This window comes from Lonchura striata, chromosome 9 (genome assembly GCF_046129695.1).
Source record: "Lonchura striata isolate bLonStr1 chromosome 9, bLonStr1.mat, whole genome shotgun sequence".
NCBI classification, from domain to species: domain Eukaryota; kingdom Metazoa; phylum Chordata; class Aves; order Passeriformes; family Estrildidae; genus Lonchura; species Lonchura striata.
In genome coordinates, this window is record NC_134611.1 from 2,690,497 (window position 1) to 2,716,074 (window position 25,578).

The 25,578-nt window shown below is 38.0% G+C and overlaps 2 protein-coding genes across 6 annotated transcripts in view; one reads left to right on the forward strand and one right to left on the reverse strand.

Moving 5' to 3' along the window:
- RALGPS2 (Ral GEF with PH domain and SH3 binding motif 2) overlaps positions 1-25,578 on the reverse strand; it is a 113,852-nt gene that overhangs the window by 33,803 nt on the left and 54,471 nt on the right. For all 5 annotated transcript variants that reach the window (XM_021545911.2, XM_077785288.1, XM_021545912.2 and 2 more), the window contains exons 9-10: positions 2,631-2,768; positions 1,655-1,745 (exon numbers count right to left, since the gene is read on the reverse strand). In XM_021545911.2, coding sequence (XP_021401586.1) covers positions 1,655-1,745; positions 2,631-2,768 — 229 coding nt within the window. The remainder of the gene's footprint in view (positions 1-1,654; positions 1,746-2,630; positions 2,769-25,578) is intronic.
- On the forward strand, positions 4,965-24,262 carry ANGPTL1 (angiopoietin like 1). Its single transcript, XM_021545914.3, has 5 exons — positions 4,965-5,425; positions 11,859-12,714; positions 18,347-18,540; positions 19,977-20,247; positions 21,223-24,262. The coding sequence occupies exons 2-5, from the start codon at positions 11,889-11,891 to the stop codon at positions 21,408-21,410; spliced, it is 1,479 nt and encodes a 492-aa protein (XP_021401589.1). The 5' UTR covers positions 4,965-5,425; positions 11,859-11,888; the 3' UTR covers positions 21,411-24,262.

Below are 25,578 nucleotides of genomic sequence, written 5' to 3' on the forward strand. Positions count from 1 at the left end.
TACAATTTTATAATTTAATTTTTTTTTTCAAATAAAATCTTTTAGGAAGAAAAACCATATATCCAAGTCACAGTCACTGTTCTCTAACTTCAACCTTTTTGCTGATAGGGCACCTTAGGGGATGAAAAGTAGAAGAGTGACTTTAAGTAAGAACAATTCTTCAAACACACTCCTCAACCATAAAAACATTCAGTTTGAAGATGTACAAAACCAGATGCTGTGAACTGCAGGCATGGTTCTGATTTATGTGCCACTGTCTCCAGTCATTGCCCTGCTACCAAAACATGGATTGTACAGGACAAAGAGACTGCAGCTCCTTCATCAATCAAATTCCAACTTCTAGTCAGTCCTACCCAGTGAAGGTGAAGGAAGGTGGAGAGTGGAATTCATGAATACAGTGTTCTAAATAGACACTGCAGGTAAGAGGCTTGGGTTTGGGTTAGCTTTTTTCCCCTTCCTTCAAATGTTTGACCACGGAGCTTTACTCTTCAGTGATAGACAAGTGACACTTTCCAAATCAGGCTGTAGAACACCCCAGGAAAAAGGTGAAGCTGGATGCTTCCACAGGGACACGCAGAGAATAACTTACAAACCTCAGAAGAGAAGCCAAGGGTCTGAGTCCTCGTTAACTGTTCTCTGATATAAACTGAAGGGTCCCCCCATTTGCTGCCTTTCAGTAAATCCAACTCAGGGCTATTAAATGGCAAACACAGCTGCTCCTAAAGTGTGCATCCCCCTCCTGCCATTCCAAGGGAGCTGCACAAGCAACCAATTCAAGCCCTCTGAGGCGACAAACTTCCCGGGCGGGCAGGATGGGATTGGGTGGGGAACCTCCTCGAGCACATCAGCCAATGAACAAAACCTTCCTTCATGTGCAACAGATTTGCCTTAGGGTGTTTCCTATCCTCAGTTCCTGTCTCTTGCCAGAGATTTCCCTCCCTCAGTTTTGCTGGATGCCAAATCACTTATTACAGTAATAATCTTTTAATTAAGGATAGAAATCTTGGGTGGAAGGCTGCGAGGAACAGGCAGAGATGAACAGGAACTTGCCCCTCAAAAATCAAGTGCTGTTTTACTCACACTTTATAACCTATCAAAGAGGAAAATAAAATAGAATAAATCAAAAAGGAAAGTATAAAATGAAGCATTATCTGCAAGTGAAAGCTGTAAGGTCACCCTCAGTAAAAACCTGGGATTGGATGCACAGATGGTTTTGTTCTGATGAAGAATGACTTAAGCCACGTCCAACCACAGGATTCCTCTTAATGACATAACAGTGTTAAAAGGTAAACCACGTGCAGAAAGTCCTTCTCAGCAGACCAAACCCAAGTGAAGCAAGGCTTTGGTGCAGTCTGGCATAGAAAAGGAAGCAGTTCTGACATTCAGCGTGTGGCAAAGTGCCTTGAGCACAATATCCTGCTGGAACCACAGCTGCTTGCAGCTGCTGTGTCTGAGGTGCATAATCACAGAATCACAGAATAGTGTGGGTCTGAAGGAACCCTAAATCTCATCTAGTTCCAAGCCCCTGCCATAAGCCGGGACACCCACATAATACAACTCCCCAATGCAAGTGCAATCTCACAAGTGACAGGCTTTGAGTTATACAAGTAATTTTGTAATAAGTTATGGTCAGTTTATAGCATTTTGTACTTACTTGTAATTGTCATCTTCTACAAACTTTTGTAGTTCTTCTATGTACTGAACGGAGTTTAGGTATTTTTGGACATGAGGCAACATAGGAATATCTGGAAAACAGACACCATTCATTGACACTGAGCCACCCATTGGTAAGCAAAGCTTTTTTCCCAGAAACTATTTGAACAGATTTAGATCTCTTGCCTTATTATGTGAAATGCAGGTACAAACTACAGGCCCTAACGATACTGAAATTTTAGAATTTCATAGCAATTCTCATGCATTGAGCTGACACTCCCCACACACAAACCCCAGAGCTGCTTATCAGAGCACATGTAAGGGAAAAGTAAGACAACATCCCTGGCCAAGCCAAAGGCCTGGAACATGGAGTCTGAGGACTCCTTCACAGCCCACATTCTCTTTACACGGAGCTCTCAGGGAAGCTGAATGTCCTGTGATAATTCACATTTCATCATCACAAACACAGCATTAGGACTTCAATAGAATGGGAAGAGAGGACTGTGAGGGAAACCATCTTTGAAGAAAAAAATACATCATCTGATCTATGGACAAAACTATAAATGTCCAAAAGACAAGCTGAGTGTATTTTATTATCTCCAGTAAAAGTACTATTCCAAAAGAAATCCTACTTTTAGTATTCAGTCATAAAATTATGAACACAGGGATAGAAGCTTATAAATACCAGTAAAACTACTCTTGAGTATGAGGTACTACCACACATTTATCATCAGAAAATATATATTGCAGTTTGCCTGATGTAAGAGAAAGGCAATTTTATTGTGTCTCCTCACCCTGATGCTCTGTCTTAACCAACAATTACTAGAATAAACCCAGACTTTTGGGCTGAGAGGATGAGAGAGGGTGTTAGTGACATTCACATAGGTCCAACCTTACTTAAATTGCATCACAGCAGACAAAAAATAAAGCTTATAAGTTCTTCTCTTTAACATTGTGATATTTAAACACTAGCTTACCATATTCACATGACTGCTGCAAATCTGAGATAATTCGAAGAATGTTGTTCATTAAATTTGTTCTTTGCTCACTTTCCAGAATGCTTGCTGTTGAGGGGTAGGCAGAGTCAATATATGTCAAGTCTGACAGATAAATACCTGAAATGAGATTAGAATGAGAAGATTCTTTGTTTAATGTCTTTCACTGAGCAGAAAAAAAAAGCCCTCATCAAGAATACTGTGGAGGATTTTTGCTTGCACTAACATTATAGCAGGTTGACAAAAGCATTGTCTCAGAATAGGCTTTTGGATTTACCTGGGAAATAATTTTAGAAATCCAAAAGTAATTACAAGGACATGCACGGCTACTCATAAACCTCATCTTCTCCACAGCACCAATTAACTACTCCCTTGACAAATACAAAGCATACTAAACACACAATACTAAAATACACCATCAAAATTAATTGTTTAGGAAGTCTACTACTTCATTCCTCCAAAGCAGCAATTAAAAAACAATAGAAGGATAAATTATACCCATAACACTTCAAGCTGAATAAAAACTCAAGCTTGACTTGCAGCAACATGGGAAAGATTAACTTGGGAAAATGGGCAACCAGACTGAAATGAATGAATCCTGCAGTTTGTAATAATCACAGCTCCAAAGATACAACAGCCTTCTAGAGTCACTGCATATTCCCTATCTGCCTTCTTCCCCTGCACTGCTTGCAAACTTACTGCTCCTTCAACCCCCTGTTCATGCAGAGAGGAAAATCCTTCTCCTTACACACACTAATGCTACAGATATAAAACATTTTATTTCTAACCACAACTCCATTTCTTGAACTTCACCTGTTTGTCTCAACTAAGCGAAGCATATCCTGACCAGCTCTGCTGTTCAAAGGAATTGGTCTGCATCCCTTGCATCTTTCACAGATATCCCAATTTAAAAAAAATGACACAAACTTAAATAATATTATTTAAGAAGCTTGTTTCAGTAACAGGGAAATTTTAAAATTATATTTTACTTCACCTCTCAGCCTTGTACAACCAAAATCATAACAAGGACTTTGGCTTTACAGGTGGAAGACTATTAATACAACCTCACAAGAACAGCAGTTGTGTTTGTATAGCACCTAACCAGTACAGTCCTCAAATGTGAGCTGGGAAACTCTGGGCATCCCTCCAAAAGCAACACACATGCACACACGTGTGTGCGCACACACAGAAACAAATTAAAATACTTGTGGCTGAAAGGTGACATATAAAAAAGTGAATAAAAAGGTATTATACATGACCTGATATACTACTAAATCTCTCAATTTTCTGTTCTTCTAGAAACAGTTTGCTAAAAAACAGAAAGGATAATCAGAAACATCAGGTAGTGGCATTTAATTGCTATGCTACCTAAAGTGCATAAGCTGTCCTGAATCTGAATTTACTAACCCTTGTTCTAACAACCCTTAAAAATCCCAAACCCTCTTAGTCTTCCACAGAAGGAAGTAAATCATACTTATTAACTATATTTAAGGAAATTCCCTGTAACAGGCACCTGCACTATTATGCAGGATTTTATAAATCACTGTATTTGTGGAATTACCTCTGAATGACTTGTACTGATCTTTTAGCTAAATCAAAAACAAGTCTTCTGCAAAGAGCAGTTTTCTAAACCTATTGGATGCATTTCTATGAAATCTAAAATAATTTTGAAAGCATACAAGGGTAGTTCTCTTTCCAATGTAATTGACACTGTCTTTGTGAAGAAACCAAAAAGATCAATGGCTGTAAATTGAATGCACTCAAGTGCTGGCTTGAGCATGGACAGAACCAATCCCAGATCCTGTATTTCTTGTAGAACGTAATCTCTGTGGCTTTTGCTACTTCTAACACCAGTCAGATGTTATCAAATATTCTGATACCTATCCAAAGCCATCACACACAGAGTTTTAACATTTTCCACATGTATTGGAGAATTCATGCCTTTAACAACTGGAACTGTTTCTTATTAAGTGAACGTCAAGAATTGAATGCGACATTCTGTTGAACATTCTTCTAGACTACAAATGCTTCATTTTTCCTGTTGTATCCAGCCAGGCTGCCCCTTTTATTCCCAGCAACACAAATCGAGTTTTATCAGCCTGAAAGAATCTTTCTTCTAAATGAAGCCCAGTACTGTAATAACTTGAAAGGCATCTTTAGGCAGCATAGTAAAAATGTTTGATTTGTAATTGCCTGCTGAACTCTTGCACAGTCCGTTGCCATATGGTACCTCCCTTCTACTGGCAAACAATCTTTCCTTGTTCCTAACTTCTCAGCCTCCCTACCCCCTCCTTTTCTGGAGGGTATGGATAGGAAATCCGAAGGAGGAGTTTCTTCTGCTCTCCGAGTGCTCGTGGTGACATCATAGGTGGGCTGAACGGCTGAGCCGAGCGTGTGTTTGTTTAAAAAAACACTGTCCAAAAGTGATGTATATGGAATCTGGGTCAGCTGTAGCTGGTTAGAGCCCTTCTGCATGTGAGAATTAAACACTGCAGTTTCAAAAAACATCTCTCTCTCTCTCCTGGAATAACGCATACTGGAGCATTACTTTTTTCCTTTTTTTTTTTTTCAAACTGATTAGTTAGCTTGGTTATCGTATGGAGAAACCCAATTCCTCAATACAGCTTGGATGTAACAGAGAAAGACAAAAGCAGTTTTCAGCTCCAGCTGCAGATTAACACTCCACACCATCGGGTAATATAGGAAGCAAAAGCAATTTGGCCTCTGGATTTTCCATCTGCCACAGAAGCAAACCAGCTGGAAGACTTTATTTCTTGGTAAGTTTTAAAGTTATTCTTACTTACAAATTTAATTTTGAGCTATTTCTGAATGCTACATGCATCTCCCTCAACATACAATTGTGAAGAAACAAATCCCTCTCAGCCTGAGAAACATTTGACAACTAACATTAAGACTCATTTTGTGGCATTTGGTAGACTTTGGAAAGAATTTTAAAAAGGCACTGCATAAGAGCACAGACTAACTTGTTCCAGTTGGAGGGATGAACAAATTTCGGTTGTTTAGCTGTATTGTTATCTACAGTTACAGAAAATTAGCACTACCAGATTCTTTGCTAAGCATGTAATTTGGGTACTGTGAACATACTCATGTGAAATTCTGATCCTACCAGAAGGCAAAAGCCAAAAATCCTATCGATTTCAGGGCAGCTGGATTTCACCCAACACCAGAGCATAGACCTAGCATTACTAGAACTAGAAAATGGATACCTCAATAAAACCACTGTGAAAAGTCCCAAGCAAGTCAATGCACATCTGTAAGTAGCAATCATTGTCTATCGTTTCAAGTATGTTTTATTTATGGTACTTCTGAGGAGTTGAAGTTGCCTGAGTCCCAGAGCCAACCAAGAAACCAGTCAGACATTGATTCAGAACATAATCAAGTTTGTAGCACAGTCAATTGTGCAGCTGAAAATCCAAAGAACTTGCTGCAACAGGTACTAATGCCTTCCTTATTTGTACCTCAATTGAACTGCAGTTTGTTTCTAAATAAAGATCCATTTCATAAACTTGAAATACAGTGTACAAAGCAACACTACGTTAAGTGGAAAATTGAGGGGTTTGTTACAGTTCATTAGAGGAAGGAAGGGAGAAGAATGCTGTTGCTAATCAATGATTCAAACAATGCTGTTTACAAACAGAAGAAAAAAGTACAGATGAAAACCAAAAAATACTTGCTTATGCATAGGAAAAGCATAGAAAAATTTCTGAATGCTGACTTGGAAATTAAAATACAGCAAATAATCCAGAACAATGTAAATGAACTTCAGTGATGTATTTGCATTTAAAAACTCAGAGCTGCCTGACACAGTAAGGGAGAATGAAGGGGCTGATGCTACAAGGAGAGAAAGTTTTACAGAAGACAAACTTAATTAAGATTTAGTAGCTACCAGAGGAAAAAAATCTGAAGCAGCCTTGATAAACAAGAAAGAGGTATCCTTTCTAAGTTTTTGAGCCTGTTTCCTCACAATCCTTTTGTGCTGATTTACATAAGGAGGAGAATCATCCAAACAACAACACAACCCCCTTTGAAGCACATAATATGCTTTGGACACCAGGCTCCATTCATTCATCAACAGCCAAGGGTTTGATTTACACTGCTTAGAACGATTCCTAAATCTTCTACAAATGAAAACAGCTGAGTCAATAATTTTAAAGCAATAAACTGGCTGTATACAAGGTTTTAACTCTCTTCTTTGCTGCCTTCCAACTTTAGAGTTCAAATTTCAAAATGCTTGTTTTAAAACAAATAATGAAATACTAATATTATGCTGCTGCCAAAAGAATTATCTGAAGTACTGTAAAAAAAAATACACTAGTTGAAGTTTTAAAAGAACTTACTAAAAAGAATGGAAATTTTGAACCTTTAAACTTTAGCAGTAACTACATGGCTCTGTTGGGTTTTAATTATTGTTTTACTGGGCTTTGTTTTTTGTAATGTGCCCTATTGGTTTGGTCCTTAAAATTTATACATCAATGAATGAAGTACAAATTCCTGTAGCACTTCAGTATTTGTTCTAAGCAGAACTCTGGAGCCCCAAAATCACACATTTCCAAACACAAAATGCACCACTGCATTGTACCTACCTGTTCAAACAGTGCAAACACACACAGTGGCTGACAACAAATGCAGAGGAACCCCCATGCTAAAAAAACTTCACCAAAAAATCTGCAAATGCCATGAAATTTTGCTGTGCCTTTGGAATATCTACTACGACAAAATTAACAAATCTCTTCTGTGGAGAATTTCTAAGAAGTTATCATTTTTAAAAGGGGCATGTTTTCCATGACAGCCTCAAAAACCCCTGGAGATTTTTAGATTGCCTGTCCTAAAAGGAATCAGATTCACGGCAATCTCTGAGAAGCAGAATTCTGTGACTCAATACATCACATATCTGATGAGCAAAACCCAAGAACATATTATTCCTGGATCCCAGTCAGTACAATTGAAAATAATCCTGTTATTTCAGCAGAGGCAGAGGGACTTGCCGGAAAAGCAATTGTTTATACAGGGAGAAGGAGCTTACTTAAATACAGACACATACTGAAATCCATGGGAACATTTCTCCTACAGGAAGAGGGTTTTCCCCACATTAGTATTACTTCTAATGTCATGGACTCAGTTTTAAGCTAAAAAAATCTACAAAAATCCTCATTTAGCCTGTGCAGACATAGGGGAACACAGCTGGGTTTATTGATTTCAGCTGCTAAGGCAAAGCTCAACAGAAAATGAAGTCTGTGTAACATCAATAACAGAGCTCCATGATAAGCTGGTATCGTGGTCAGGGCATCTTTAGTCTCAGGATTGTAATTTACTTTCTTAAAGAACCCAGTCTATTTCTCTTCCTGATACACGTAAGAGGGCACTGCTGGCATTTATCACTTGACCATATTATCTTAATAAATATTTTGAATAAAGATAAGTACTGATACTGCATTTTCCATACAAAGGGAATCCTATATTCCCATTTATCTGCAACAGCTTTGTTACATTCACCCATATCACCCTACACTGCCCAGGGAGAACGAGCCTTTGTCAGCTCTGGAAGAGTTTGTGTTGTGGGTTTCCAAATTTTACATCCTGCTGAACATGAGTCACAGCAGTACAATGAAGAACAAATAGTTTGTTGTGCAGAAAGCTAAAAAATGCCAAATATATACCAGCTTCCCCACATCCCCACTATTTACTTGTGATTACAGTATTTCTAGGGGAATAACACAGTCTGTGTTACAGCAGTTAAAAAGAGTAGTTACTGGATTGTTTTGCTCTTTTAAATTGGAATTTTGTACCTTTAAACACTTTTTAAAGTAATAAATCAAAAACTAATTTTGAAAGCAAGTTGGGGTTTTTTTTGCACAGGGATCACTCTGGAAAAAGAAAGAAATCAGAAGAAATGGCACTAAATATAAAATGGTATTGAAGCCCTGTCTACAGCTCTGAGTGTTTTTGACAAGCAGATGAAGAAGCTTGTGTTGCTGTGAATAACTGCACATTTTCTTCTGCAGAAGCCATAAAACATCAACAGCCCAGAACATACATAATGAAACCTCTACAGAGATCTGAGACACAAAACTGGGTGGCACAGAAACACAACAGAATCAGCTAAAATGACCGTTTAGTCTAATCTAAAACCAGTGACATTTGATAAAGAGTTAAACAACGTATTTCAAAGCAATGGTATCTGCAATCACAAGATACTTGCTGCATTTCCAAGATCTGCAGCAGCAGCCCCACTCAGCAGAGGTGACTCCAAACCTGCAGGGAGGGTTGGAGACTGGTTCTGTCTCAGCTGATCCCTAAGCCTCAGCTGCCTCCTAACAGTTCTGCCACTACCTAAACACCTAAACCTAGGAATCCAGGACAAAATGTGTCTGATCTAAAACCCCTGAACTATTTCCCAGCTCTAACTTTAATTTGTCATTTAGGTCTTACACATTAGGCTATCATTCTGGGATACTTTGGATAAACAGCTCCTATTTTTTTAAGCTGCTTGCCCAGAACATCAGGAAATTTCTGAAACAGTATTTTCATTTCCTTCTAAGCTGATTAAAACTCCAGGTAAATATCTTGCTCAGAACCTATTATTGTATAACAAGTTAGGCATTAAGCTGCTCAAACTTGACAAGCAATATTTTAAAACATTTAATTTTTTCAACATCAGCATTTCCATGGAAGCATATACGTTCCCTACCTGGTAGATTCCCAGAAGGAACTCATCCCTGCTTATCTGAATGCCTCAGTTCACTACAAGATATTTCTAAATTTCAAATTCTAGGGCATAATCTTATGCAGCTGCTGGATTTGGCTATGCTGTATTAGACCCTTTAATTCATTTAATGGTCTGACAGCACATGTATAGACACAGAGCTTGAAACTTTAATACATAAGGGCAAAAGTTCAAAATGAACACATTTAATATTAAAAGAAATGCAGAAAGCAGACTGCAGCAGAATACATGGCTAGAATGTGGACTGTGTTGCAAAGTGCTTTGTTTTGAAAAGTCATTTAAGTTCTATGAATTTCAGAGGGAAAATGTGCTGCTGTGGGGAAAATTCCCCAGCCATTCATTATTTCAGTAACCCTGTAGGGTCTTTAAAAGTTCCCAAGAACTAAAATGTTATTCACTTTCTTGGACTGTGAAGTACCTATTACACACTATGAAAACAGCAAAATACTGGACTTGTACTATGGCTTCATCCTCAACCATATGCCACAAAGTCTCTATCCCTCAGTCTGAAAATAGTAAATGCAAAAGTATCAAAAAATGAATTAGGAGATATAAAGAGGTTTTAAACTTCAGAGAATTAATTCAGCTCATCTTTGTCAAATTAGAAACCATACACAGACCAGTTTCCCATGCACTTCCCATGATGCATGTGAACATTCAGCCTAATGAACTACCAAATCTGATCACTGTCCAAGTGATTAGTATTTTAAATGTCTGAAATTACCAAAGAAAAACACACAACCAGCTCTGGAGAAAAGTGATACCTTTTCCTAACATTTTTTTCTTTAAACAGAAGTTACAGTTTCAGCAGAGAAATATTAACAAAACTATAAAGTTTTGTTTTTGATTAGACACAAAAATACTTATTACTATAAACTAAGCTAAGTATTTTAAAATAAACTCCTCAAACTTATGTGCTCCCTCCATTTATGCAGGGTAAGAAAGGATTTTTAGTACATGTTAAATGTGTTTTCTTCCCCTTCTGGAAGCAGGGTTTGCAATACAACCATCAGACAGACAAAAAGTTACCAAACATTTAAGCAGAATTCCTAGCTCTAACTCCGGATTGCATGTACATCATGGTTTAAAGCTTGTAACCACTGCTCTTAGTGAAGCCAAAAACCCAAGACTTGACAGGCTTCCTGAGACTGAGCAGACACCATTTGTTACAATAATATTAAAGCCAGTAAGGGAACTGGGCAAAGGGACCCGACCCAAAAGTCACCTTATTATTTGTAACGTGAATGTAAAAGAAGCAGCACAGCTCTGCTTCTCCTCTGGGATCACTGCATCAGGATTGCCAAATACACTTCAACTTGGACCTAGCAGGAACAGAAGGGTAATTAACTTTCCCTGCTCTTACTGTATTACTCTTTGTAATTATCCAAAGGCCACTGTAGAAAGGCTATCCAAAGGCTGGCAAAAGGAGTCTGGAAAGGAAAGTCAGATCAACAGCTGAGATAAGAAGAGTTATCTACTTCACAAAGCAAACAAACCATAAGAAATGAAGGGTTTTTTCCTTATTTAAGTGCTACCTTTATTTATCAACTCAAATTTAAAACCAAAAAACAGGTCTCAAAAACATTCCCAGATCTTTATCACTGCACTTTAACTCTTTAGAGTTAAAAAAAAATCCTAGTTTTCCTTAAAAGAGGAATGAAACACTTAAGTATGGTATTTATAATTACAACACACCAAATACTTCAGCATTATTTGAAAAAGATATTCTCAAATATACAAAAATAGTGTGACAACAATTCTAAATGTTCATCTCAAGGCAACTAAATACGGACACATATGCAGAGCAAAGAGTGTTCTAATCTTTCCTTACAAATTCAAAGTCACTTGAATAAGTAATTTTTGATGCTTGTAACAATATCTAATCTCCTGTCTAAACTCATGTCCAAAAATAGTCTTAAAGATGTGTTTTTCAAGTCTGTGAAAACTGTGTATATATAAACTTGAAAAATGAACATATATATAAATCAGTATGTATATACTATTTAACAAATTATATATATATATCTATATATAAAGCTAAACAAGGAGCAGAAAAGCTTATACAATTCAAATTCCAACATTTATATAAATAATTTCATCTCCCTACTTCCCTTTCAGAAAGGTATTCTGCAAGCTCTCCATGTTGCATAACCTCGTGCAAGTAATTGCAGTGAGCACAGATCTGAGCAACCTGATAATGGAGTGCAGCACAGAATCAAAGCACTACAATGTTTCTGAAAACTAACCCATTGCAACAACTCCTTTACTAAATCCTGTATCTAAATTATAGTGTTTCCTGCTCAAAACAGCCAGGCAATCTAATGGAATCTAAGCCCAAGGAAGAGATTCCAAAGGTTTGGCTACATACATGCAAGTAAGGCAAACCCACCAGTTTAAGTAGCTTAAAAGTCCAGGAGCTTTAGTTATGCCTCTGGTTTAATGACTATCTTTTATCTGTTCAACAGGCTCCTCAGAGTCATCACACTTGCTTTAAAATGAAGATATTGAAGTGGACTTTGGGTGTCCTGCTGTTCCTGCTGCTGTCTATCGGGCGCTGTACGGAACAATCCACGCCGAGAAAAATGCCCCAGCAGAGGCAGCCTCGTGCAGCAGACGGGGGAGAGGAAGGGAAGAAATGTGGTTACACCTTCCTGGTCCCAGAACAAAAAATCACAGGGCCAATCTGTGTGAACACAAATGACCCAGGCACTGGGAACAGGAAAGATGAAGTCACCAGGATGGACATCGAGAACCTGAAGGATGTGCTGTCCAAGCAGAAGCGGGAGATCGACATTCTGCAGTTGGTGGTGGATGTCGATGGAAACATCGTGAACGAAGTGAAATTACTGAGGAAAGAAAGTCGGAACATGAACTCTCGTGTGACCCAACTGTACATGCAACTCCTGCACGAGATAATTCGCAAGCGCGACAACTCGCTCGAGCTTTCCCAGCTGGAAAACAAAGTCCTTAACGTTACAACAGAAATGCTCAGGATGGCAACAAAATACAAGGAGCTTGAAGTAAAATACGCGGCGCTAACCGACCTGGTGAACAACCAGTCCGTGACTATCTCGCTGCTGGAGGAGCAGTGCCTGAGGATCTTCTCGCGCCAGGACCCCCACGGGTCCCCACCACTCGTGCAGGTGGTGCCCCAGCACATCCCCAACAGCCAGCCCTACACTCCCGTCCTGCTGGGAGGCAACGAGATCCAGCGAGACCCGGGCTACCCCCGGGACAGAGACGTACGGCCACCACCCGACCCCGCCACTTCTCCCACAAAGAGTCCCTTCAGAGTGCCACCCCTGGCTCTGATCAACGAGGGTGAGTTACCTGTCACTGTTTGTCTAACCTGAGATCTCTCCACTTCTGAGGGAAATTGTCCCAACTGCTGGATCTTTGCCTCTTTTTTGCCAGGGTCAGGATTAAAAGTGCGAGACAGCTCAGATGTTTATTAGTTCTTATCTGTAATATATTATTAAGTGTGAGTTCTACATCTCTTCACTCTAACAAACTAAAAATGAAGCCATAGCTCTCTGTCTACAAGGCTTTTTAAGGATAAACTGTCCAATTAAGAAATGACACCTGAATTATTTTTACTTTTGACCCAATAACCAATCACACATGACCCACAATGAGGACTTTTTTATCCAATTACTCAAAACCACCCTAACACTTGGAGAAGAAGGTGAACAAGAAGGACCAGCCTCTGCCCTAAAACCTCCATCTTGCTTTATATATATATATATAACTATACTGTAAAACATTAAACTCTTAAGTTTTCCACCATGTGATATTACACACTTCTATTTAAACTCCACACCCACAATCCCAGTTCTATCATTCAATTTTGGAAGCCTTCTGCACTGCCTCAGGTCAAGTGCAGTGCTCTCCTGGGGGTCAGTGCCTGTCAGCACAGAAAGTCTGAAATTCTCACTAACCAGGGCTCCAACACCCGACCATAGAAACAGAAGGAAGAATTTAAAGTACTGGTACAGCTTGCTCTTGCTCCTGATTTTCTCTCCCCCTTCTACCTCCTAGGGAAAGCTTTAGTTTGCCAAATGGCCTAAACCTCCCTAAGATGAATTTGTTGAAATGGCTGATACTCAGAAATTCAATCTGAACAAGACTCACCTTCAAATCACAAAGTGTTGGGGTTTTTCTCCGCAGCCGGATTTGAGTTATGAAAATATGAAAATTCAGTATTAGCATAAACTTTCTAACATTTACCCATTTCTTTGATGATGCCTGATTGCTACATGTTACAGTAGCTGGCAATAGTGAATAAGAGGAAGTAATTAATCATAAACAAATAAAATAACTTCAGGTTTTTATCCTTTATACTTAATATTTGTCAGAAGAAAATTCAACTAGAAGAATTTTCACCCTTCTATTCTGCTTTAAAATGAACATCTAAATCCACCAACACAGTTATGCAATGAGTCTCTAAGTATTTAGTTGAAATATTCAGGAGTGGTAAGCTTGAAAGGATAATTGAATCAAAGCTGGATCCAATTAGAGGAACTCAGCTTTGAAAATTTAAAATCAGTAACTACACTCCCAGTAACCTGTTGTCAGTAGGAGATGGCAAGTTAAACTAAAACCATAAATATTATGAAAATACATTCAGGAGACTGTATCCTATCTTCACGTGTTACACTCTTTAGGTCATTAGATAAATTAATGTATCATTAGGAATCAAAATTAGTGACAAGACTATTAACTACCTATAAGCTGCTCTGAACTCTATTACGTTTCTCACTGTATTGAAATTTTGACAGAATTGCTATTTCAAAGAAATTCAAGAATTCAGAAAAACAAGTTTTTCTCAGACATATCTTTGAGTACTTGCTCTTGGCTTTTGTTGGCACAGCAAAAGGGTTTGGTGGGGGGTTTTGGGTTTAAGTGGCTGTTTTGTTTTTGTTCCTTTCAAATTGCCTTTAGTCACAGCTGAAAGTTGAACTTGATTCTTAAGATGAAGCCAAACATTCATTTGTGACTGTTCTGCAGCATTGCACCCAACCAGCTGCTGATGTAAAGAACAACTATTTTTATTCAAGGTCCGCAGAAAATTCAGGCATGAGCCCAAGCAAAATGCCAGATGTCATGTGAATTTCAGTGGCACATCATGACAGAAAGGAAACAGTTCATATCAAAGCATTGCATTGATGTCTGGTCAGACAGCACAAGTATAATTCTAAAAAAAGCCATGACTTCCTGCTTCCCAGCAAACCCTCGCTTCCAGGTTCTGTTCTAAACACATCTTTTTCTCAGTCAATACACGCCTGCTGCAACAGCACTAAGTATTATCCTCTGAATTATCTACCCTGGTGTTCACTGACCCCTCTATCCCCAGAAGGTGAGAGTTTGAATCCATTTTTGGAAGAGAACACCAAGAAATTTTAGGAAGATTATTGTAACATTATTCACCTTCCTTTAATACTAGATTTTTGAGTTGGAATTTTAAGTGTTCCTTGCAGTGCTTGGGAAAGGGAGGGTTGAGAATTGCTACAGCTGGTAGAGCACCAGTTATCAAACCAAAATTTGACCATTCCAACACAATGTCCACTTACTATCCCTGATGTTCAAAATGAAGATAAACAGATTTCACAGTGCACAGAACCAAAATAATGTCACAGAAGAAACATCCTTATGGTTAAAAGATAAACATTTTTTTATAATGTATAAAGATGTCAAAAAAGACCAATGAAAACCAGATGGTCCCAATAATGAATAGACCTGTTAAAGACTGATGTCAGAGTAAATACCTGCACCTCCTCACAAATACTTGCATGCAGCAGATGGGTCAGAAAGGTCAATGTGAACCTGAATATTGAGTGGAGAATAAAATGCAAAATATATGGGGAACAACAGGATGAAGTTCTGTTTTCTGAGTATGGCGGTTATTTTGTATAAAAATTGCTCTAAAAATTGAGGAAGGCTAATGTGGTCACAGACAGGATTATGAGCCTGGATCTGGACATACCTGTGAATTACAGCTGTCACAATTACCTTAATATTTGGAATAATAACCACTGACCCCCAGAATTACTGCCGCTCTTTTTGCAAAAAGTAGTTTCAAGTAGTTTAGTAGTTAAATAGTCAAGTAGTTGTTCAAGTAGTTTCAAGTTAGTTAAGTATTTGAAAATTTGACACTGCCCCATATAATAATTTCTAATACCTCTTGGTTAACAATACAGCTTCTTTTTTTAAATATATGTCCAATTATATTTTGGACTTTTCTTCTACTAATGCCTTGAAAATCCTGTCTATGAAGCTTACACAAGCACAAGTTCTGTATCATCTGCTCAAGATAACATTTGGCATCTCAAAATGGGATTTGGCCATCAAGTTATCAAGTTTTCAAGTTAAAATATTTAATCTCTTTCCTTCTCCACTTCATTTAATTTAGCAAAGAATATGATCTGCACTAAATCATACATCTAAGCCACAGTTTTGGAAGTGAAATATTTAACAGATCATCTTCTCAGAGTATTTCTGACTTATCACTCAGTCACTTATGTCTCAGTGACTTATGTAGACAGACTGTTACAAAAGACTAGATGTGCATGAAATACTTACATAAACTATAAAGTATAGTTTAGGTGTTTATAAATTATATGTAAAATATAGTTTATAAAGTATATGTACTTACTTATATAAACTATAAAACCTGTAAGATTTTAAACAGAAAACCATGCATTTTTCATCAGACCTCCACCCACACCAGCACTGTAGAGAATCACTTTCACAAACCTCAGTATTCCCACTGAACAAGATCCGTTCTTATAATATGAACATGAAATAATTATAACTAACAAAGAATTTACTTCATTAAAAAGATTCAAGGCTATATGCCAAAAATTATGGGATATGTTGGATTTCCTTACATTCAGAGCAGAAGTCTCTTTCCTCTACCACAACATTAATTTGTGTTAATACATGCAGACACAGCTGAGCATCAAAGCACATGAGTTGCATCCTGTGAACCTAGTGCCAGCTGAACTCCAGAAGTAATCCAAGTACTACACAAACAGACTGGTACAGTTCTATCTGCCTTAAAAACTACTTCAAATGACCCCAAACATCTGCTTGGTCTCTCATGGTAAAAAATGAATGCTCAAGTCCTCCTCCAACAATAATCATGTGGTGTAACACGCAGATAACAACAGATCTAATTAAGCTATTCTTAGTGTTCAATTAACATTACAAAATATAAGGCTTATTTGTTTATACTTTTCCTAAAGCAATAATTGTTTTACAAATATACTTCTGGAATAACATCCCTGTTTGGTTATAGAGCACCCAAATTTATTTCAGACAGATCAAGGAAGGGGAATGAGACCCAGCTTAGTCCAGGAAATTATCTATCCCCTAGACAAACTCTGGGAATTTAAATTGTGAACAAGAGGCGGGGGGAAAAGCACTTGTATACCAAAGCTATAGTATTTATTTGCTAAGGTTCCATTGCTTGCACTGGAAGAATGACAAAGCCATCCCAATCCTGACAGTCCAGAAATATTTACAGCAACGGCTCAGTGCCTGTGACATTCCTGTCACAGCCACAAGTTTTGAGTACTCATTAGATACGCAAGCTTCATGCACTCTAATTACGCTTTACAGATTTCTTGCTAATTACATATTGTCCAACTTGCAACTACTACCTGAAAATCTAGGAAAAGTGTGATTTTCAGCTTGGTTTTGTCACATAAGCTTAATCTGCACTTAAATTCCTTTCCCTCATCCTCTACTTTTGATTAAAAAATAACCTCAACTAATTTCTTCTATGCTGTTTTGCACATGAGCTGTTTCTGTGACTGAAGGGTTCTCTCTGAATTTCCAAGAAGATTTGAGAAAATAAACTCTCTAGAAGGAGAGGAAAGCTGTAGTTTATTTTCAGATGTGCTGAGTTTTCAAATACATTTAGGGTATCCACCACTAACTAGTCATCAAAACACTTTGCTTTTCATTAGTAAATTACCGGTTTCTCTAAACCAACTGAAGCAATGACACATAAACACATTTTTTTTCAAAAAGGAAAAAAATTAAAACAGCACCAAAAATTGAAAGGCAAACTAGGCAAGGTTTTCAGAGACACATAAACAGCATCCTTCTCAGAAAATTACCAGATGGTCTTTTCTAAGTATTATTTGTAAAACCACCATTCACATGGACTAAAACAGAACTTTCAAGCAGCACTCACAACAGCAACAGGAATTTTGTGCAGCCACAGCCCTGAGAACAAATATGTGAGTCCTTTTAGTTGCTCAAAAATCCTTCTCCATTGCTTGCTTATTTCCTTCATCAGTATCCATCTACACACATCACATCAGGCTGACACATAAAACTTAAGAAGAGTCCTATCCACAGTTAACAGCCTAATTCTCAAACTGGCTAAGTACATAACAGCAGAAAATTATGCAGCATAAGAATTCTCTCTAAATTCTATGTCTGTAGACTCTGGCAGTGAGTATTTCTAACAGCAGCTCTCAAACTACTTATATATTCAGAAATAGGTATGGTTGGTTGGGTTATCCTGGGTTTGTTTTGGTTTTTATTTCCACCAGTTTGAAACTGGTGTGCCAGAAAATGAAGGAAATTGATGTCTGCATTTTGCACAAGAGAAGAAAATAATTAATGAAAAAAAAATCATAATGTCTCTCAGTATTAAGATCAGAAGTATAAATCTTTGCCAGCAGACAAAAAATCAGGTGTTGGTAACCAAAGTCCATTATTTATTTAGCAAAACAAAATTTTTGTTCTAAAATATATGGAGAGAGGATATTGACATGTTTGTTTATATATACAATTAATCTCAGTCAGGAACTTTTTGCACTGTTTTCCATGGTAGGTTTATACTTAATTGAATTCTTGACTTTCCATTACAAAATACTCTTGGACAATGGGCACTGCAACCAATCTTGAAGGCTTACAGTATTTTTTTTTTTTCCAAAAGGTCCATTCAAAGACTGCCAACAAGCCAGGGAAGCTGGACATGCCAACAGCGGGATTTACATGATCAAACCCCAAAACAGCAATGAGCCAATGCAACTCTGGTGTGAGAACAGCCTGGACCCTGGAGGATGGGCAGTAATCCAGAAGAGGACAGATGGATCTGTCAATTTTTTCAGGAACTGGGACAGCTACAAGGTAGATTCTAGAATGCAGAAAATCAGTGAGAAAAGAAAGATAATTGAAAAGAGTGATCATCCCTTAACACATTTCAGTGAGAAGGTCCCATTTCCTTCTGTGCAGAGTTAACTTCGTATGAACCAACCTGTCTCAGGGAGCCTGGATTTGTAATGCACAACACAACTATTCTAGACAGTGGCTGGGAAGTCATTTATTAGAAAGTTCTAACTGAACACATGATTTTTATTAACACTGAGAACTACAGTGAGTACTTGTAAAGTTTCATTTGTCTCCCTTATGAATAAGCAAACTCAGCCAGTGAAATTAATCATTTAAACACACGAACAGATTTGCTGGATTGGGGGCTCAACTTAAAAATAGTTCTAATAATTAATTGAAGGAAGTAATTTCCATCTATTAGAAACCTAAAGATGTCAGGCTGGTGAAAGGAAACACATTACAGTGTGTTAGTATGATATTATGCACTAGCAGGCAGAATGTCTAGGATGACAAGAGGATGCTGCTTTGAAAGAATTTCATGCTAAATGGGAAATTTGAAAATTATTTGGTTGGGGTAATAATCTTAGTAATAATAATTACATATAAGACACAATTAACATGAGGATTTTTGCTTCTTGCATTCTTGGAATTTTGTGATTAAAATATTAATCCCTAAATCATAATAGCTAAAACAATTATTCAATAATCAATCAAACAAAAAATTATGCAAAGTCTTTACTTCTCAGAGCAGTACATGGTTTGTTTTGGAGTTGTTAAATGTTATAAAATGTTTTAAGGCAGTTATCAAGTGCCTTATAAAGCAATCATAAACATTCTGAACCTAATGCAACACCAAACACTAACAACACTGGTTTACTTGGGGAAAGCAGACAGCAGATAGCAAATATCACTTCACAGCTACTCTGCTGGTAGTCTGTGATTTGAAAGCAAAGATGTCTTTATATTTAATTTATAATAAATCCTGTAAAGAACACAGAGGAATAGTGCAATTAAATTCACAGTAAAAAACACCAGTTGCAATGCAGAAGCAACAAGAAGTTATTTGCCTTGAACATTGAGACTGTTGATCCATAAATACTTTTTCCAAGCTGGAATTAAAACCTAAAATTCCTTTATTCATCCATTATTACAAATCCCCTTAGCTTTGTCAAGAAATATTGTTCCAGTTTCCCTAGTCTCCCACCCTTTACCTTAAAAAGAGGAGGACAGCAAGAATAGAGATGTTTTGCCACCATTAATGATGCTGGCAGCATCTCATGCAGGTTAGCAGTCCCAGTGCAGCAAAATAAAGCACTTAAATGCATGGGTTGAAGTAATTCAGAAGTTTAAAGGCTTTCAGTATCCAAATTCCACTGGTTTATCACACTCCTGCTGATGTTTCAACAAACACAGAAACCTAAGCTAACAGCACCTTCCCATCTTCTTTTGCACAGAAAGGATTTGGGAACATTGATGGAGAGTACTGGCTGGGACTGGAAAACATCTACATGCTCACCAATCAGGATAATTACAGACTCTTGATCGAGTTGGAGGACTGGAGCAACAAGAAGGTGTACGCAGAGTACAGCAGCTTCCGCCTGGAGCCCGAGAGCGAATTCTACCGCCTGCGCCTGGGCACGTACCAGGGCAACGCCGGGGACTCCATGATATGGCACAATGGAAAGCAGTTCACAACACTGGACAGGGACAGGGACATGTATTCAGGTAAGCAAAGCAGTGTGGCTGTGAAAAGTGAGTTAAGTGTGTCCCACCAGTGACACCACCTCAAAAAATACAGCATAGGATAAAAAAAAGGGTGTAAATTCTGATTAAATAACCTTATTGGAAGATCCTTTGAATCAATGATGATAAAAACCACATTGGCAGGGCCCCCTTTGAGCCCCTACATCTGTCAGAAATTAAAAATATATCGCCCTCACTGACAACACTCTGCAGGAATTTTCTGTTTAGCTCATCACTTGCATGTGTCTGCAATCAGAGTATCTGTTCAGGTGATCTCTGAGTAGTGCTGCTGCCACACAACCACCAGGGACTAAAGCCTCTGAAGAGCATGAAAGGAACTGCAAGTGTGCAGAGGTTAAGTTGTGTACCAACACTTAAGAAAGGGGCCCATCATTTCATTTTTGCACTCCTTAAAGCTCCCTTTTTCTCATTTCCAGTTTTTCCCTTGCAGTAACAGGAAGCTTGGAGAGTGCAATACTTCAGCTGCCTTTCCTCAGCTGTCAATAACCATAAAGCTGGACAAATCCTGCAAACTCTTAGACAAGCCTGTAACAGTAAAAACACAACTTACAATCAACTCTTTGTGGAACCGTGGCCCCGCGTGCTGCTCAGGGCTGTATCAACTCACATTGCTTCCACTGGAGTATTTCTAAACAGTACATAATCCAAGTTCCTTGGGTGTTAGCTCATGGACAAGCAGTGCTGGCAGGCTGAGAAGAGTTCTCTCTTTAATTTTCAGCTGTCACATTAAAGACCATGTCAATAACCCCCCCCTCCAGCAATAGCTGCTGTTACAACAGAATTCATAATTTAGCAAGAACAGCAAGATGTGACCACAACAGACTATGAAGTACTTCCAAGCTGCCTCTGTGAATAAGCCACAGTATGAAAACATTTAGTAAAACTCCATTTGTACTGCTTAAAGCTGAAGCTCACCCTTGTCCTTCTGTTCCACAGGAAACTGTGCTCACTTCCACAAGGGTGGCTGGTGGTACAACGCGTGTGCACACTCCAACCTCAACGGGGTCTGGTACCGAGGGGGCCACTACAGGAGCAAGTACCAGGATGGAATATTTTGGGCTGAGTACCGGGGAGGTTCCTACTCCTTGAAAGCAGTTCAGATGATGATCAGACCTATAGACTGAGGAGGAAAATCCCACAGTGCTCCCATATAAAAGTCTCAGTGTTTGAGCTCCAGAAAAATAAAATATTACTTTTTCATCATTATTTTGCACAATCTGCCCCTGCAAAAAGCAGGTCTACAGTTTTCCTGTCTTCTTTCCCCTGTCATGTTCCCCCCTCCTTTATTAGGACCCTTCTCTACTGTGACAGTGTTTTTTTTTAAACACACATTCACAAAAGCAGATGTTTGTGCTTGCAAAGCATATTTATCTTTTTTTTGAAGATCAACATGTTTGATGTTAACAGTCAAAACTGGTAAAAAATTCCAGGTCTTTGACAAGATATAAGCTTTTCCAGTTCAAAAAGCTTATGCTTTTTCAGGTTAGCTCAACCCTTAAATGTAAATATGTGAAATGACATTGTCTTGCTTTAATGTGAAAATTGATTAGTTATTTAACAATTTATTTAAAAATGTTGGTATTACTTTCAATGAAAAATATGACTTCACATTACTGTTTGATATTTACTCCAAGAACCTACATAAAAATTGGAGACAGTTTAGCTTTGCCAGCAAAGAAAGATTTTTGCAACAAATAATTATTTCAAAATGAAGAGGCAATTTTAAAACAAAATTTAAAAAAATTCTTAGGGAATTCTCTACACTGCTAAAATCTGCAAGTCCTACCTTCTGTAAAAATTTAGGCAAAATGTTCCTTGCATAAGAAAATTAATTGTATGAAAATTTGGATAAACCTGAGACAATCAAATAACTTGGTAATTTTTTTTACTTTCAACCCCCATATTCAAGCATTCTAATTAAACTTTGAACTTAAATGGCAAAACTGAAAGTCGAGGTATTAAAATTATGACTTGAAACTTCCCTGCTCCAATTAGGAGTGATGAGGGCTGACCAAGCATTCACACATAATCATTGAGATATGAGATATTCAATCCTGAACATCAGAAGTTTTCCTCCAACACAGCTTTCTGCTCCACAGTAAAACAAGGGTTAGAAATCAGCTCTGTGTTCTTCCTGACATCCCAAGATTGGGCTGCTCTTATGACACACACATTTCCCTTGCTTTACACCCATATAACTTTTGATACTGTTTAAACCAAATTTTAGCTTCTAGATATCAGATTTCCACTGGAATTAATATGTATTTGAAGAAATTAAATAGAAAATACTTTCCAAATATTTAACAAATGCTGTACCACACACTGATTCAAAAAAAGATATTTCCAAAATCAGACACAACCAAACATTCGCTTTAGGTACCAGAATCTTTCTTCTGTTATATAAAATTATTTTATAACTGCACTTGTAGCCACACAGGTTGCCTGATTTAATTTTGTATTACGTAAAACTGAATATACTGTTCTGCACTGTAATCAATGTGTTTGTTTAGCAACCCATATGTGCCTTCAGGATTGTAAGGAACTTTGTCCTTGTCTAAAATAAGAAACCATAATAGCTAAAAGAATAATCTAGTATTATTGTTATGTTAAATTAGTCAGTATCAATTACTATGCAAAGCCTCGTATGTAATTCAGAGGAGAAAAACCAGCATTTTGCTTTCAGAACACACGCTCTGGAGCAGAGATAAAGCTTCATTGATAATGTATGCCTGCAAGGCTTGTAGTTAAATCTTTGGTCAAAGATCAAAGCCAACCAGTTCCACCAATATTTAATTGGGGTTGGCAGCGGTGGGGAATCAGTCCCAGCATATTCCATTCCTGAATTCCAAGAAGTTTAACTGACACAAATGTTAAGATTACAATTCTGAAATTGTTCTTCATATAAGGAATATTTGTTTGTTACAAATATGATACAGACCTCATTGACTGAGTGTCCTGCAAAATATTTTTTAATTGCAAATGCTTAAAATTCAGACTGTTTATAGCCTGTCCTTTTTTCTCTATGGTAGCTGGATAGAAGAGCAGTTCAGGTAAACTTAAAAAAAGGAAAATGCCCTTCAAAACATTCCTTTAATGATCACTTCTGACAGCTTTTAGTTCACACAACAGGCAGATTTCATCTCCCTGTCAGAGTATTTTACCCCATGAAGCTCTTGCCTGCTACAAAAACAGTAACAGTGTTTATTCAGTGCAGTCAGCGAAAGGTGTACTTTGCAGAAACCCCAAAGTCAAATTAGCTTGCTCTCGGCCTTTTAATTAAATCTTATATATTAGACATCTAAAAAGTGAGCCTTCCCCAAGTTAAAGCTGCAGGATGACATTAACTAAGCATTATTACAAAATCCACCCAGAAACCTCAGACTGTACAATGCTGTCCTCAGAAAGGAAAGATTTAATTAAGTTGCCAATTTAAGATTATGAGGAATGAAAGCATAGCATGTCTTCTTCAGATTGGTTCACACTCTGTACAATAATTCACTTTCAAGTTAATTACTGCACTTTCAAGTGCTTGCAACTTTATCAGGTTGTAGCTTTTGGGCCAAGTTTTCTAAGCAGGGTGAATGACTTAAAAAATTCAATGTTTTCTTGCACACCTTTTCTTTTGAAAGATTTTCAAAAGAGTCTGTAACATCCCTTGGGCTTCTTGCCCTGGGCATTCAGAAGCAGTCTGTCTGGGAGGGACAAAGCCATCACCATTCCTCTACCATCAGGCCAAATTTAACCAGGCAGACCTCAAGAAAGCTCAACTCATACGAAACCTGAAGCACAGGTTTCACATCTATTTCCAAACCCTATTGCAAGCACTATCACTGAAGCAGCTGAATATCCCTCAGATGAATACTTAATAACCTGTTTTCAGCTTTTGTCTTTCTGGATATCACTCCTCAAAGACAGCTATAAGAAAAATATCTCACAAGGTAGTACTGCTTAGTTAAATAAAAATCTTACTTCTCAATATACGGCTCAGTTGTTTCATTGTACAATCTCAAATGGATCAGAACTCTGGAATGAGATTCCCTTGGAGAATAGGGTTTTATTCTAAGGTGAAATATAACATCACATGCAGAGCTCCCATTTGTTCTGCCTGCTTCAGCTGTCTGGGTGATGCAACACTGGTAACATATCCCACACTGTGTATCAAGGGCTTGGTGCTGAAAATAGTGGTGTTGCAGCTTTTCACACTCACAGTTAAGTAGGTGAGTCCACACTGATGATGTGCTGCTCTCACCTGCATTTCTAGAATTCTGGAATCACATCACAATTATTGCTGCAAGGAGCTGAGAAACATTTTTATTTCCTCCCCCTCTTTAAATGTGGAAGCACATCATTATCTTGTCCACAGAGGGTGAGCTGTGGAAGTAAGACAACAACCTGTACTTCTGTGGCTCTGCTCCTATTGTCAAAGCCAAGAAAGCATTTCAGCTTTTTCTTATCGTGCCAAGATGGCCATAAAAAAACCCCAAACTATACCCACATCTGATATTTGGCTGCATAAGGGAAACATTCATCCTTGAAACTGCAGCTGAAATTCCTTTATATGCTTACTTTCCCTGTGACCTTCCAAACATAGGTGTCCATGACCAGAGCTTCTCTAGAGGGGATTTGCAATGGCAAATTTAATTTTGTGGCAAGTCTGATGCCCTACACCCTTCCAAAGAGCATTTTGAGGGAGTGTGGCAGCTGCTGGCTCTCCCCACATGGTGAAGAAACCCCCACTCCTCCTTTTGCCATGAGAGGGAATGCTCCTCCTGAGGAATCCCTTCCCTGCACATCATCATTTCCATCTGCAGACCTCTAGGTAAGCTTTCCTACGTGTTTTAAACCAGGAGCAGCACTACTGCCTTACAGAATCTTATAGCAGAAGTATTCCTTTTAGGAATTGCAACCTGTAACTGATGAGCTTAAAACAGTAAATCAAACAATCAATTTAAGTCACTTTTGTTCCAAATGACTCTTATGTTAGTAAAAATGCTTTGGGAAGAAAATGGAAGAAATACAATATGTTAGTAAAAATGCTTTGGGAAGACAATGGAAGAAATAACAAATCCACTCAGGTCTTAGCAGAGATTAAAGCTTTTATCAAATGAGGAAACTTGGACTCAACTATCAATCCTCCAAAGTGGATCCAGATTTAGCATAACAATGTTCATGGCTTTTTTTTTTCTTTTTGCCACTTTTTTAAACTGCACACAATTAATTTTAGAGAGAGTGCACCAGCAGGAATTTGCTATTCCGTTGGAGAATTAAAAAAGGCTTGAGGACATTCCTTAT